Source organism: Pongo abelii, chromosome 5, assembly GCF_028885655.2.
Source record: "Pongo abelii isolate AG06213 chromosome 5, NHGRI_mPonAbe1-v2.0_pri, whole genome shotgun sequence".
NCBI classification, from domain to species: domain Eukaryota; kingdom Metazoa; phylum Chordata; class Mammalia; order Primates; family Hominidae; genus Pongo; species Pongo abelii.
The window spans coordinates 4,807,611-4,823,149 of NC_071990.2; the positions used below are offsets into that span (position 1 = coordinate 4,807,611).

General features: G+C 42.6%; 1 protein-coding gene across 4 annotated transcripts in view; it reads left to right on the forward strand.

Annotated features, from left to right (window-relative positions):
* CDYL (chromodomain Y like) overlaps positions 1 to 15,539 on the forward strand; it is a 253,389-nt gene that overhangs the window by 219,808 nt on the left and 18,042 nt on the right. For all 4 annotated transcript variants that reach the window (XM_054557148.2, XM_054557147.2, XM_054557149.2 and 1 more), the window contains one exon: positions 14,281 to 14,537. In XM_054557148.2, coding sequence (XP_054413123.1) covers positions 14,281 to 14,537 — 257 coding nt within the window. The remainder of the gene's footprint in view (positions 1 to 14,280; positions 14,538 to 15,539) is intronic.

Below are 15,539 nucleotides of genomic sequence, written 5' to 3' on the forward strand. Positions count from 1 at the left end.
TTATCAGAGACTAGGATTGCAACCCCTGCCTTTTTTTGTTTTCCATTTGCTTGGTAGATCTTCCTCCATCCTTTTATTCTGAGCCTATGTGTGTCTCTGCACATGAGATGGGTTTCCTGAATACAGCACACTGATGGGTCTTGAGTCTTTATCCAATTTGCCAGTCTGTGTCTTTTAATTGGAGCATTTAGTCCATTTACATTTAAAGTTAATATTGTTATGTGTGAATCTGATCCTGTCATTATGATGTTAGCTGGTTATTTTGCTCGTTAGTTGATGCAGTCTCTTCCTAGTCTCGATGGTCTTTACATTTCGGTATGATTTTGCAGTGGCTGGTACCAGTTGTGCCTTTCCATGTTTAGCGCTTCCTTCAGGAGCTCTTTTAGGGCAGGCCTGGTGGTGACAAAATCTCTCAGCATTTGCTTGTGTGTAAAGTATTTTATTTCTCCTTCACTTATGAAGCTTAGTTTGGCAGGATATGAAATTCTGGGTTGAAAATTCTTTTCTTTAAGAATGTTGAATATTGGCCCCCACTCTCTTCTGGCTTGTAGGGTTTCTGCCGAGAGATCCGCTGTTAGTCTGATGGGCTTCCCTTTGATGGTAACCCGACCTTTCTCTCTGGCTGCCCTTAACATTTTTTCCTTCATTTCAACTTTGGTGAATCTGACAATTATGTGTCTTGGAGTTGCTCTTCTCGAGGAGTATCTTTGTGGCGTTCTCTGTATTTCCTGAATCTGAATGTTGGCCTGCCTTGCTAGATTGGGGAAGTTCTCCTGGATAATATCCTGCATAGTGTTTTCCAACTTGGTTCCATTCTCCCCGTCACTTTCAGGTACACCAATCAGACGTAGATTTGGTCTTTTCACATAGTCCCACATTTCTTGGAGGCTTTGCTCGTTTCTTTTTATTCTTTTTTCTCTAAACTTCCCTTCTTGCTTCATTTCGCTCATTTCATCTTCCAGGGCTGATACCCTTTCTTCCATTTGATCGCATCGGCTCCTGAGGCTTCTGCATTCTTCACGTAATTCTCGAGCCTTGGTTTTCAGCTCCATCAGCTCCTTTAAGCACTTCTCTGTATTGGTTATTCTAGTTATACATTCTTCTAAATTTTTTTCAAAGTTTTCAACTTCTTTGCCTTTGGTTTGAATATCCTCCTGTAGCTCGGAGTAATTTGATCGTCTGAAGCCTTCTTCTCTCAGCTCGTCAAAGTCATTCTCTGTCCAGCTTTGTTCTGTTGCTGGTGAGGAACTGCGTTCCTTTGGAGGAGGAGAGGTACTCTGCTTTTTAGAGTTTCCAGTTTTTCTGCTCTGTTTTTTCCCCATCTTTGTGGTTTTATCTACTTTTGGTCTTTGATGACGGTGATGTACAGATGGGTTTTTGGTGTGGATGTCCTTTCTGTTAGTTTTCCTTCTAACAGACAGAACCCTCAGCTGCAGGTCTGTTGGAGTATCTGGCCGGCCGTGTGAGGTGTCAGTCTGCCCCTGCTGGGGGGTGCCTCCCAGTTAGGCTGCTCGGGGGTCAGGGGTCAGGGACCCACTTGAGGAGGCAGTCAGCCCATTCTCAGATCTCCAGCTGCGTGCTGGGAGAACCACTGCTCTCCTCAAAGCTGTCAGACAGGGACATTTAAGTCTGCAGAGGTTACTGCTGTCTTTTTGTTTGTCTGTGCCCTGCCCCCAGAGGTGGAGCCTACAGAGGCAGGCAGGCCTCCTTGAGCTGTGGTGGGCTCCACCCAGTTCAAGCTTCCAGGCTGCTTTGTTTACCTAAGCCAGCCTGGGCAATGGCGGGCGCCCCTCCCCCAGCCTCGCTGCCGACTTGCTGTTTGATCTCAGACTGCTGTGCTAGCAATCAGCGAGACTCCGTGGGCGTAGGACCCTCTGAGCCAGGTGCGGGCTATACTCTCCTGGGGCACCGTTTCCTAAGCCCGTCGGAAAAGCACAGTATTCGGGTGGGAGTGGCCCGATTTTCCAGGTGCCGTCTGTCACCCCTGGAAAGGGAACTCCCTGACCCCTTGCGCTTCCCGAGTGAGGCAATGCCCGCCCCTGCTTCGGCTGGCGCACGGTGCGCTCACCCACTGACCTGCGCCCACTGTCTGGCACTCCCTAGTGAGATGAACACGGTATCTCAGATGGAAATGCAGAAATCACCCGTCTTCTGCGTCGCTCGCGCTGGGAGCTGTAGACCGGAGCTGTTCCTATTCGGCCATCTTGGCTCCTCCCCCCAACATTTTCGTTATCCATTCATTTGTTGATGGGCACTTATAGGTTGGTTTCATATCTTGGCTATTGTGAATACTGCTGCAGTAAACATGGGAGTGCAGATGCCTCTTTGACATGCTGATTTCATTTTCTTTGGATAAATATCTAGTCAAGTGATTGCCGGATCATATGGTAGATTTATTTTTGAAGAAACCTGCATACTCTTTTCCATAATGACTGTACTAATTTACATTCCTACCAACAGTGGATAAGAAAGAGTTCCCCTTCTAACCCGGTGAAACCCCGTCTCTACTAAAAAATACAAAAAAAAAATTAGCCGGGTGTGGTGGCGGGAGCCTGTAGTCCCAGCTATTCGGGAGGCTGAGGCAGGAGAATGGCGTGAACCCGGGAGGCGAAGCTTGCAGTGAGCCAAGATCGCGCCACTGCACTCCAGCCTGGGTGACAGAGCGAGACTCCGTCTCAACAAAAAAAAAAAAAAAAAAACAAACCAAAAAAAAGAGTTCCCCTTTCTCCAAGGAGCATTTTTTAGAAGTCCCCTGGCAATCCCATTGCAGAGTCAGGGTGAGAACCCCTGCTGTCATGCGGCACTTGCCACATCTAATACAACATTATTGTGTGTCTCTAGGTTCGCAATTCTGTGGTTTAATCAGGCTAGTCTTATTTAGTTTTAGGAAAAATATAATTAATTATCTAGAGTTGATTTAAAGGTACATTATCTCATTAATTGGTACTTTTATCTCAAAATAGTTATTTTTCTTTTTAAAATCCCCTCATTGCTTTTGGCACTTAATTTTTTGGGGTTGATTCTCTGTGAAAAGTTAGCTATGAAACAGAATCATTTTAATTGCAGGAACCATAGCTTACATTCTTCTCTCTGTTGATTTTCAGAATGCTCCCTAAGCCTGTGGAGTCTCAGGTATTTAATGTTCTCATTTTGTGGTTTGCCGTTCACCTGCCCTTGTTTATATTTCTAGCATTCTCAAGTTTTTTAGCAGTTTCAAGGAATTATTTGTATGTTTCATGGACTAAAATGCGTTTTACACCTCCTCTGTTCTCAGGTTTTTCTTTTGCTTTTGAAGTGAGTTTAAAGCATTCTCTGAATGTGGTGTTTGATGGTAAGCATTTCCATCCTCACTCCCCATTGAGCTCTTGCTGGTTGGTTTTTATGACATCTTGAAGCATATCATTAAGTTGGATGGTTTTATTTTTAGGGCCAGGTCTAAAACATGGCTGTGAATAAATTTTTTCGTGAGTCAACCAAAAAATGAATGACTTTGATACTGAGCAGTTGAAAGAAAACTTACAGTGAGTTCTGCTATAATGTGATATATGTGATCCTAAAAATCGCTACACTGCAAAATCATGCAATAAAAGCTACAGGGCTTATGGGGGAAATTAGATTAGAGGCACAGCCCACAAAAACTTTGTCATGGACACATTAACCTAATAGAAACAGTAGCACAATTTCAAGTGTCAATTAGTTAAGAAAAGCAAGTACTGCAATAAATACGATACTTTATCTTGAAAAAGGACAGCAGAAATTTGCCTGTAGAAGTGGGCATTGGAAGAGTTGCAGCATGTGGTTACTGTGAAGCAATAGAAGGCCTGCAATCTGAAGTCATGCAGAAAGTTGTAATACCTGATGTGGGTGGGCAGCTGTTTGAGTGTGTTTTGTGTGTGTTTTGTGTATTCCTGCCTAGCCAGTTTCAGCTGGGTGCGGTTGTGCACTGTACATAAATGTGTGACATTCACAGTATACTCAGATCGTTCCTAATGTGTCACTTGTTTTTACAACAAAACATGATTGCAGTCCTGATGGTATATCAATGTGTTTCTTAGAGATGGCTAAGAATGAGCACATTTAGTGAACTATATATTGAATGGTTTATACCAGCTTATATAGATTTGTGATGCGTCTGTCCTCATCACAGGAGCTATTCTTTTTTCTTTTTTTTGAGACAGAATCTTGCTCTGTCGCCCAGGCTGGAGTGCAGTAGCGCGATCTTGGCTCACTACAGGCTCCGCCTCCCAGGTTCACTCACGCCATTCTCCTGCCTCAGCCTCCCGAGTAGCTGGGACTACAGGCGCCCGCCACCACGCCCGGCTAATTTTTTTGTATTTTTAGTAGAGACGGGGTTTCACTGTGTTAGCCAAGGTGGTCTCGATCTCCTGCCCTCATGATCCGCCCACCTCTGCCTCCTAAAGTGCTGGGAACAGGGTGAAGAGTAGACTGTCCTCCAGCTGGGAGAGTAGGCAGGGATGAGTAGGTGAGAGTGGACGAGTCCAGGACAGAGCCAGCTTCTGAGCCTAGGAGGTCGGGTGCATATCCTTGCCTTTATTCACTGTGCTCTGCCTGTGGTTTGCATGTGAGAACATACATCTCTGTGAATAAGAATAGCCTGGCAGGAGCTATTCTTAGACTGATTCTAGCTCATCATTTTCCCCTGTACTAGAACTATGTACTTCATGTAGATTTATAACATACAACTAGTTAGGTATATTTCACTCATTATTCTTTTCAAAAATTTCTTAGCCTGTCTCCCTGCTAAATCCTAACCACTGAGTTTTTTATTGGAAGTCTACTAGAATTAGACTAGATTTTAACTCGGAGACCCCTATGGATAGAGAACTGGAATTGGAGGAGTTAGAGCAAAGACACTTTTAGAATTATTTGTAAAGCATTTATTTAACACATTATGAAGAAAAGAGGTATTGATGTTTAAAGCCTGCATTTATTTCCATGTTCATATGAAAAATTGTTCTTAAAGAAAATTTGCAGATTATATAATCTGAATAAAATTGTAAGGTTTTGTATAGGTAAATAGGATTACGTTCAATATATGTAAATAACAATATTTTGAAATATTAAACTCCATAAAGGGAGAGCTATTAATTCTGTAGATGCTGTAGTCCTTGCTTTTTAACTTCAGACCAAAGACAACAGTGGTCATTAATATCCAAGATGATTAAAAACAGTTTTTGAACTCTTTTTGCAGTTGAGACCCTTCTGCCTTGAAAACATATTAAAACTTGCTAACTCTTGATTAGACAATTCTAAACTAAAATATAATCAGAGAAATACCAGTTAATCTTTACCTAGTGAAGAATAATATCCCAGACACTTTTGTCTGGATTTTGGATGCCATAGTGTAGTTTCAAGTGGTTTCTCGATTATGTCAAATATATTGTAAAAATTCACAAAATAGCAAGAAGATAAGAATTATTCTATGTCTCTCTCACCAATAAAAAGCCATTATTAACATTTCTATAATTTACATTCCTAATAAACTCACATGGAAATATTGTTCTTATCTATCTGTCCACATACCCCTTCTGTTATCTTTCATTTTTATTTTTTTCATGGATGATTTTGGGGATGGGCAGTGGAAGGACACAAGCATGGGAATCAGATCTGCAGGTACCACACACCTTTCAGGTGTGCTGCAGGGATTTGAATCTGATTTTATGCTTAGGAGCTCAGCATGTGTAAGGTGTGATGTAAATGGCAGCTGCTGTGAGGCACTTATTGACCCGTATTTTTAAAAATCTTCACAAGCATAATAGCTATATAATATCATGTCAGGTACACGTGTGCCATAATTAATTTCACTATTTCCTTACTACTGGGCACGAAGTTTAGGGCTTTTGGCAGTTTTTCCATTTTAAAAGTAAAGCTGTTTGAATACCTTTTGTGTGTTAAAACATATCCTCATATACTTTCTGTTTTAGGAGTAAAATTCTAAAGGTAGAATTATAAGGGTAGGGGTTGATTGCCACATGTTACAAAATTGCTTTCTAGGAATGTACTGATTTATGTATATGTGCCCTTCGCTAGCCCTAAATTGCCGTATTTTAAAGTTTTCTAATCTGAAGGTAGAAAGAACGTCTTTTTTTTTTTTTTAACTCAGATCAATTTTTTATGTTTTAGTGTTTTCATTCCATCATTCGAATTTACTGTACACATCGTGTGTGTGTGTGTGTGTGTGTGTGTGTGTGTGTGTCTTTTGAGACAGAGTCTCACTCTGTCGCCCAAGCTGGAGTGCAGTGGTGTGATCTCAGCTCACTGCTGCCTCAGCCTCCCGAGTAGCTGGGACTAAAGGCATGCGCCACCACACCCGACCAATTTTTGCATTTTTAGTAGAAACAGGGTTTCACCATGTTGACCAGGCTAGTCTCAAACTCCTGACCTGAAGTGATCCACCTGCCTTGGCCTCCCAAAGTGGTGGGATTGATTCCAGGCGTGAGCCACCACGCCCAACCTTGTGTGTGTGTTTTTAGGTCTGTTTTATGCTTTGCAGTTATTAGTGCTTTAATAATAATACTAGCTTTTCATCTGTGAAATTTTCAATTTTTATGTACTCGAATTTTTTAACCTTTTTCCTGTCCTTTTTATGTTTAAGTTCTTCTCCATCTAGAAACTTTACATGTTCTATTACACTTTTTATTAAACAAGACTTCGCTATTTATTGAATGTTTTATACCAGCTTATTGATTCATGATGCATGTATTCTCATCATAGAAGCTATTCTTAGACTGATTCTAGTTCATCATTTTCCTCTAGCTCATCATTTTCCCCTGTGCTAGAACTGTGCTTTTCATGTAGATTTATAATATACAACTAGTTAGGCATATTTCACTCATTATTCTTTTCAAAAAAATTTTAGCTTGTCTTCCTGCTAAATCTTAACCACCGAGGTTTTAATTGGAAGTCTACTAGCATTCAAATTGGGAAAGAGAAATAGCTTTACAGTATTTGATGTTCTCCAGAATCGTGGCATTCCCACCTCACCTTTTGTGTGTGTATGTGTTGTGGGGGGGTGTCTTTTTATGTTTCTTAGTACAACTTGATGTTTTCTATTTGTTTATTCCATTTTTTTTTAAGTTGTTTATTCCTAATTTTAATTCAGGATTATGGATGTTTTCTTTTTAATGTATGTTTATTTTCTAAATAGTTCCCAGAATCTAGAAATGCTATTGTTTAGTATGTTTTTGCAATTCTTGCCCTTGAACTAAGCTATCTCACAACATCTTAAAATGCCCTTTGACATAAACCATCAACCATTAGTAAAGTAAGATTGTGCTTCCATGAGTAATGGGTAAAATTGGTACGTGGTTTTGCTCTGTGGCATTTGTGTCTAGTCAGGGTTAAGTTATCTTTGCAAAACAGATTGGATGAATTTTCTTTCTTTTCTCTGTGGTCTGAGGCTATTTGTTACTACACAGCTGTTCCTTAACCTGCATAGCCTATAAACTGTTGTAAGAGGTAATTCGTTAATGATTTTATTTTTTCTCTCTCCTTGTTTTATTTTCTGTTTCTGCTACATCAAAGATCAGTCTTGAGGATTTATATTTTTCCAAAGAATAGTCATTTTTTGAAGATACTTTAATATATTTGTATAGTATGTACAAAGTAGTTTTTATTCATTTTTGTTAGGTTGGTATGAAAGCTGGGGAGACATTGTTTCAGTGATGAGGCCAAGCAGTTACTACTGTCTACATTTAGTTAATTACACTTAATATGCAGTTGGTGCAGGTTCATTTTTACCCATATTTACTGGTCTGATACTCTTTATTCGTTTGTATGTATTCAGGCTTCTGTCTGGTATTATTTTCCTTCTGCTCGAAGAACATTTTTTAACATTCCTTACAGTGCAGGCCTGCTGGTGCAAACTCTCTCAGCTTTTATCTAGAAATGTGTTTGTTTCTCCTCTGTTTTTGAAGGACATTTATGCTGCATTTGTGCTGTGTATATAGGTTGGCTTTTTTTTGTCTTCATACACTTCAAAGGTGCCATTCCATTTTCTTCTGTCTTGTATGCTTTCTGAATGTAAGTATTGAGTTGATCGGTTATTCTATCTGTAATCTTTTTGTTCTCATGTTATCAGCAGATTATAATAGGCCTTAGTTTGGGGTTTGTGTGTATTTATCATAGTATTTTTTAAGCTTCTTGAATCTGTCAGCTTCTGGTTTTTATCAAGTATGGAAAACTTTCCACTATTATTTCTGCAAATGTTTTACTTACACACACACACACACACACACACACACACATACACACCCCTTCTCTGAGACTCAAATTACACATATGCTAGACTGCTTAATATTGTTCTACAGGGCACTCAGGTTCATTGTTTTTTCTGTTTCTTCTGTCATACTGCATTTTGGACATAGCCTATTGCTGTGCCTTCAAGTTCTCTGATCTTTTTAGTATCTAATTGGTTCAACATATTCAATGAAATTTTTATTCCTAGTCTTTCATTTCTGCATTATGTTCATGTTTTTCTTTAAATCCTTGAGCACATTGAGATTATAACAGTTTTGAAGATGTTCTTTTCTCGTAATACCATCATCTCTCATTTTTAGTCTTTATTAACTGATTTTATCTTAGTCACTGGTCCTATTTTCCCACTTCTTTCTTGTCTAATAATTTTTGGTTGGTTGATAAACATTGTGATTTACATTTTGGGGTGCTGGGTTTTGTTGTATGCTTTTTTAAAGTGTTAGATTTGTTCTGGCAGGAAATTGTTAGTTGCATATCAGTTTGATCCTTTCACAGCTTACTTTGAAGCTTTGTTAGTGAAATTTTAAGTATTCTTTATTCTAGAGCTAGATTAGTTCCACTGCTGATATATGCCTGATCTGGGGTCTCTCTACTGAATGCCTCATGTATTTGATGAGATCTCTGCTCTGGCTGATGAGGACTTCCGGCCCTAGGCAAACTTGAGATTATTCAGTTTATAGGTCTCTGGTAATTTTTCTTTCCTCAAAAGTTGTTCACTGCCCAGCCTTGTGGAATTTCTCCCTGTGCATGCTCAGATTGGTTCAGCAAAGACTCAAAGGGATCCCCTACGCTCTCTGGAACTTTTTATCTATGTAGCTCCCTCCTTTTCCATGTCATGCCCCACAAATTATAGCCTCCTGGGCCTCCCCCAAGACATCTGTTCTAAGACAGCATTTTTGCCAGCTGTGTCTGGGTTTCCCATCCCTGCACCGGCAGTGTGGCAGCTGCTTTCGGTGGAAAGGCGGGTGGACTGTTAGGCTCACCATGTTTGTCTCCTTTCACTCTGGGAACATTGCCCTGAACAGCCTGTGGTCCAGTGCCTGAAAACAGTTGTTATGTGTATTTTCTTCAGTTTCCTAGTTATCAGTGGCAGGTGAAGAAGTACAGACACTGTTCTCTTTAGGTGGGAAGAGGGTGTCACAAGTCATTGTTAGAGACTTGCAGTTTTTGAAGCAGTGATATTGAACAGATTCGCCATATGTATTTGAGGGTATCCTTTTTGCTCTTGAACATATTAAAGAAAAATCAATTATTGCAAGAGATACTAAATTAGGTTTCTTTACTAGTCGAATTTTATGTTAATAAATCCTAGGAAAGCCTTGGTACTCTCTGAATCCAAATCCTTAAGGAACTCTCAGTTCACAGAGGCAACTTGTACTCCTGTGTTTCCATGAGAGTCATTGTTCCAGGGGAGTCACACTAATTTCCACAGTTTGGGGTGAGGGGGGTGGGTTTCTTCTGAATCTCAGTGTTTACCATTTGTTTAGTCATTAGCAGCTAATTCTGCTCTGAAGTGTAGAGCTTACCATCCCTGGCTTGGGTTGAGGTAATGAGCTGTGTGACACTTGGCCAGTCACTTAGCTACTTGTCTCTAAATTGAGGGATCTGAACTAGAGAGACTTGAAGGCCCTTTCCATGAGTTTACTGAGTAAACATGTACTGAGTGTTGTGTGCACTGGGGATGGGTAGATAAGACAGGCGAGGACCCTGCTCTTACACAGCTTGGTGGAGTACATAGATGATACTCTAAATAAAAATACAATGAGAAAGAAATAACTTTCAGGGGTGTTTTGAAGAAAACAAACCAGGGTGATATGAAGTGCTGATGGGAGGGACCAGCATTAGGATGGGAGGTCCAAGAAGGCTTGTCTGAGATGCTGAAATTTGAGCTGCCATCCAGATGAGCAGAAGAAACTGGCCATTTGAATTCCAGGTCATAGGCGTTCTAGGCAGAGGGAGGAACACATGCAAAGGTCCTGAGATGGGCACAGCCCTGGGTGGCATGAGAACCCTGGGCGACGTGAGAACACTGTGGTTCGATTGTCTTGAGTGGGGACATATGCGATGATCAGGGTCCTCCTAGTCGGTGCTGGCAGCCTGTGACTCCAAGACTTGATCCTGCTGTGAATACTTCTCTACCTAAATAGTGCAAAGTTCAGTGTCACATGCCCTACTCAGATGAGTAACAGGGAGTGCCAGGAATTACAGTGGGGTGGGGTGTGGTCGCTGAAGCTCCAACAAAATCACAGAGTCTAAAATGAGCAGGGACCTCACTGGCATGAGGAGCCAACACGGTTTTAACTCAGGAGGCTGAAGGCCAAGTTCGGTAGTCTTGGTCAGCATGAGCCAAAATGAATCCATTTTTAAATTAGCAGAACCACGGATAGTTCCGTAGGCACTATCGCCTCAAAGAAAATGCTGAAGCTTTTTCTGAGACTCACATATAAAGGCTGCATGGACTCCATGGCCTAGAAGTGTTGCTTCGGTGGAAGGAAGCCACCAGGAAAACTGCTGGGAGAGTTTAAGGAATGTGTGACTTTTACATAGAGAAAGGAAAGACACAGTGAAAGCAAGAGCAGTTCAGAGGTGGGGAGAGCAGACCTGAAGCCAGCCAGCTTTGCCCTGGTGGGAGGCAGGTGTCTTAGCCATTTGGGCTGCCTTAACAAAATACCATCAAGTGGGTGGCTTGTCAATACACAACAGAATTATTGTGTTAATTATCCTCATAATTCTGGAGAGAACCCTAAGATCAGGGTGCCAGCAGGTTCAGGATCTGCTGAGGACTCACTCCCTGGTTCACAAATAGCACCTTTTTGCTGCTTTGTCACATGGCAGAAGGACCAGGGAATATTGGCCCTCATTTATAAGGGCACTCATCCCATTCATGAGGGCCCCACCCCCATGACCTAATCACCCCCTAAAGGCCCCACCTCCTCAGACCATCACCTTGTGGGTGAGGATTTCCCCACGGGAATTTGGGTGAGACACAGGCATTTGGGCCGTGGCACCAGGCCTTCCTTGTGTTGCCAGGATGCTGCTTTTTGTGCTTGGATATAGCAGCAATTGAAAAATCCAGCTCGGGTTGAGGAACTCTTAAAGACCCAGGAGCTCTCACTTGGCATTACCAGCTGCTGGCGTGTGTAGTCCAAAGGAACCCCCTTCTTCTGAGAATGCCCAGAGTCTCCACATCTATCTCCTGTCCCAACATGCCAGCACCGTGTCACGTAGCCTCTGCCTGCCTCTGCACAGCATTGTTCCTGGTGTGGTCTCTTTTTAGGCAGGGAAATCGTTGCTGTCGGCTGTCACCTAAGTGGGAATGTCTTCTCACCTGCACTTTTAACAACTCCTGCTGTGCCCATGTGTGTTTTTATTGATTGATTTTTAGTTGTCTTTCATTGTGTCCTGTGGTCTGGCTTCCACTCCTCACGCCACAGTGAAGCATTGCCCACGCTTATGAGTGGCCTCTCATTTCTCCCTAGGTCACCTGTTCTGCATTCTCCTCCACCTCTGTAACACCTGCCCCTGCAGACACATCCTCACTGCTGTGGCCTGCTCTCCTTCCTTTGAGGAAACCAGTTATTGCCTTCCTGCTTCTCTGCTGCCTTCTGGCTCTGCCTGCGCCCCTCCCCAGCACTTCCCAGCTGGCTTCAGCAGGCTCACTCTCTGTCTCAGTCTTCCCCTGGGAGCTCATACTGTCAGTTCAGCCATTTCTGGCACCAACCCCAAGTACCTCTCTCCAACCCTGACTTCCCTCCCCTGATCTAGATGTGCACTTCGGGCTATGCACATCTGCACCTGGATGCTCACCCTGGAGGAAGAAGCATCTCTCCCTCGCCTCCTCCCTCAGCAACTCCAGGCTTCCCTGTGGAAGCTCCTCTTCCGCTCGCCCAGGCTCACAGGTTCACAGTCATCCAGCATCCATTTCTCTAGACTCAGAAGGTTCCTGGCCATGTGGACTCTGGGCCCCAGTTGAATGGGTTGAAGAATGATGGACAGAGGGAGAGGTGAAGACAGCAAGTGCAGGCAGGTGAGGCTGTGATGGGACTGAGACTGGAGGAGCAGATTAGAGAGGGTTCCTGAGGGGAGACGAGATTGTCAAATGTTTTTAAACAAAGATGGAAGAAGGATCTGGTAGGGAAGAGGATGGAGGTTAAAAGAAAAAGTCTTTCCTGAGTTCCTCGGAAGGACTCAGCAACACCTTTGCCGACTGGTAACATCCGACCCAATGGTCTCCAGTTAGAACTACTCCAGGCTACAAGTCCTTTGGAAGCTTGTAGAGATTTGACAGCAGTGGGATGACAGAGGCCAGTATTATGTGTCACTGTGTTGTTGGTCATATCAACAAGTCACTGAATAGTAGTGAGTATTCCAGTGTGGACTGGAAAATGAATTACAGTGCATCCCTACCATGGGCCTCGCCTGCCACGCAGCCTTAGGAAAGAACAGGAAGCTATGTTCTGATAGAGGAGCCATTCTAAGATATTGTCGAAGGAATAACCATGAGATGTAACAATGTATGTATCTTATATATGTACAAGCAAGACAACAATGTATGATACAGCGAAACACTGTGTCTAGTGTACTGCCATCTGTACTTTTAAAAGCCAGGGTGATGGAGAAGTCTGTATTGATATTTTCTTGTATATCCATGGAGATACTCTGGAGGGGCCCCTGAGAACCCAGCCCCAGTGGCTAAGAGGGCAGGGGGGTCCTGTGTAAATAGGATCAGGCCGTGGAGGGCTTTCACCTTAATATCTTTTATATTTTTAGGTTTTTGAACCATATGTATGTATTATAACCTCTTTAAATTTTTCAAAAATATAATTAAAAAAAGAAAACCTCTAGCAATTAAAATATTATTTCCACCAGTTGAATGAAAGTCAAGTTGTTTTGCCAGGGAGGTTATTTGGCTCCTCTGAAATGTCCATTCATGAGTTTTCTGGTGGCTTTGGCTTATTCTCTTTCACTTTGGAGGAAATATTTCTGATTCATAATTCTTCATGCTCCGCCCTCAGAGAACTTCTGCCATTGCTAATGTTACTAGTAAAGTCTGATCTAGTTTTCTTACATTTCATTCCTTTTTTCCCCATCCACTCTACATTCATCACCACATTAGATCATATTTGGACAATTCATACAGTCAGGAGGATAATTATTTGCATTCTTAACCAGGCACAGTGGTTCATGCCTGCACATCTCAGCTGCTTAACAGGCCAAGGTAGGAGGATCACTTGAGGCCAAGAGTTTGAGACCAGCCTGAGCAACATAGCAAGACCCCATCTCAAGACCCTGGCAAAACATGGTTGCTGCTGTTGAGCTGTGACATACGAGGGAATGTTGGCAGGATGCTTTATGTGGTGGGGGAGAGGAGAGCTATCTTCAGCTGCTTAACAGGGCTGTTTGAAAAAGGATTGGAACTGGAACAAGTAGATGGACTTTCTGATAGTCCCTCCCAGGGCAGCTAGAAACAACTCCCGAGTGTCCCACAGGGGCGGTGGTCTGAAGTGATGGCTGCCACACAGCTCTATGACCCGCAGAGAAGTCTGGCTGCGTCCACGTGTCTATCCAGTTTATCTTGCGTTTGGAAAAAGAAGTTTCGACTAGATGGCCTTGACTCTAATAATAAGATATTTTCTTGATTATTTTCCTTTTTTATTTCAGCTTCTCAAACCTGGAATAGATACTCTCCATGAGACCCATTCTCTCTTGATTCTGTCCTTTAAAAAAATCTCTTAACTATGTAGCTTCCTTTCAATAAGTACCTCTCCATCTGTATTTTTTAGGCAAGGTGAAACAAAAGAGTGACTTTCTTGTCAGACCTTGAAAGAGAACAAGTGGCTTTAAAAGTAGACTTTGGCTTTCTAAAGGTTCTAAGTTTTAATGTTCTTATATTCATTTAATCCTAAGTGTGTAATGAACATCCTTATCCAATTCAAAGATGACACCTGGGAGTGAACTGGTGGTGGGACATCACAGACTACTGTGATTTCAAACTCTCGGCAGGTACATCTCCGTTCATGGATGCATTAACAGCCAATGGGACAACCAGCATACAGACATCAGTTACAGGAGTGACTGCCAGCAAAAGGAAATTTATTGACGACAGAAGAGACCAGCCTTTTGACAAGCGATTGCGTTTCAGCGTGAGGCAAACAGAAAGTGCCTACAGATACAGAGATATTGTGGTGAGGAAGCAGGATGGCTTCACCCACATCTTGTTATCCACAAAGTCGTCAGAGAATAACTCACTAAATCCAGAGGTGAGAGGCACTTTTGGGCTGGCGTGGGCTTCGTGCTTCTCCCTGCCTGATTTCCAGGCCCGCTTGGCGGAAATAGCTCTTCCTGTGCTCTTTCTAAACCTCCTTTTGGGCCATCTCCCGATGCCCACCGGAAGGGAGGGAGCAGAGGGGAAGTTGCGGGCTTTGCTCCGTGTCCCACCTCCGATGGCCGTGAATTCAGGATGCTTGGCCTGTGCTGAGTGTCCATCCCCATTCTCCCGGGTGTGGGTCCACCCAGGCCTCTGTGCCTCTGTGGTTCACCTCCTGCCTGGAAGCTCTTCATCTGGCGGGCACGGGGCTCCATGAAGGCACATGGAAAATGTGTGTGCACGCGCTTTGCTTTAGCTTTCATCAGATTCTTAAAGGGTTCTTTGTTCAGACAGAATTTAAATGCCCCAGGGATCCCAGTCCCTTCAGAATATTTATCATCTTTCCAGTCCCCAGATACTCCTCAGCGGTTGTAGCAGAACACATAGCAACAGGAATTTCCACACATGCTCATTGCTGATAGTGCCTAGTAAGTAAGTTTTCCAGAACTGGTTGTTGGAAAGGTTAGAACATGAATTTTGTGAAGTTTCTAGAATTGGGAGTATTTGAACCTAACCTATACCTTTCCAAAATTTTAAGTCCTAGTAGTTTGTGAGTAGCTAGGTTTTGTCCAGACAAGAAAACTTAACTACAGAAAGTCTGTGTATTCGCCCAGGGTCACCTAACAAACCAGTTCAAAGTTGGTCCTTGGTACATTTTTAGACTGCAGAGTCCCTTCACTGGTTATTTTTACATGCTTCACAGAGATCACTTAAAATGATTTTGTGCCCTAAAATTACCAGTCCGTGCTAATGTGCTTGGACTTAACGCACTTACGCACCAAACTGTTTTCTGTCCCAAGTGTAATAGGGTAGTTTTTAAAACAAAACAAAACAAAAAACAGTAGAACTGAACGAGTTTCTTTCAACTGGTTTGAATGTGCCACCTGCTGTCCAA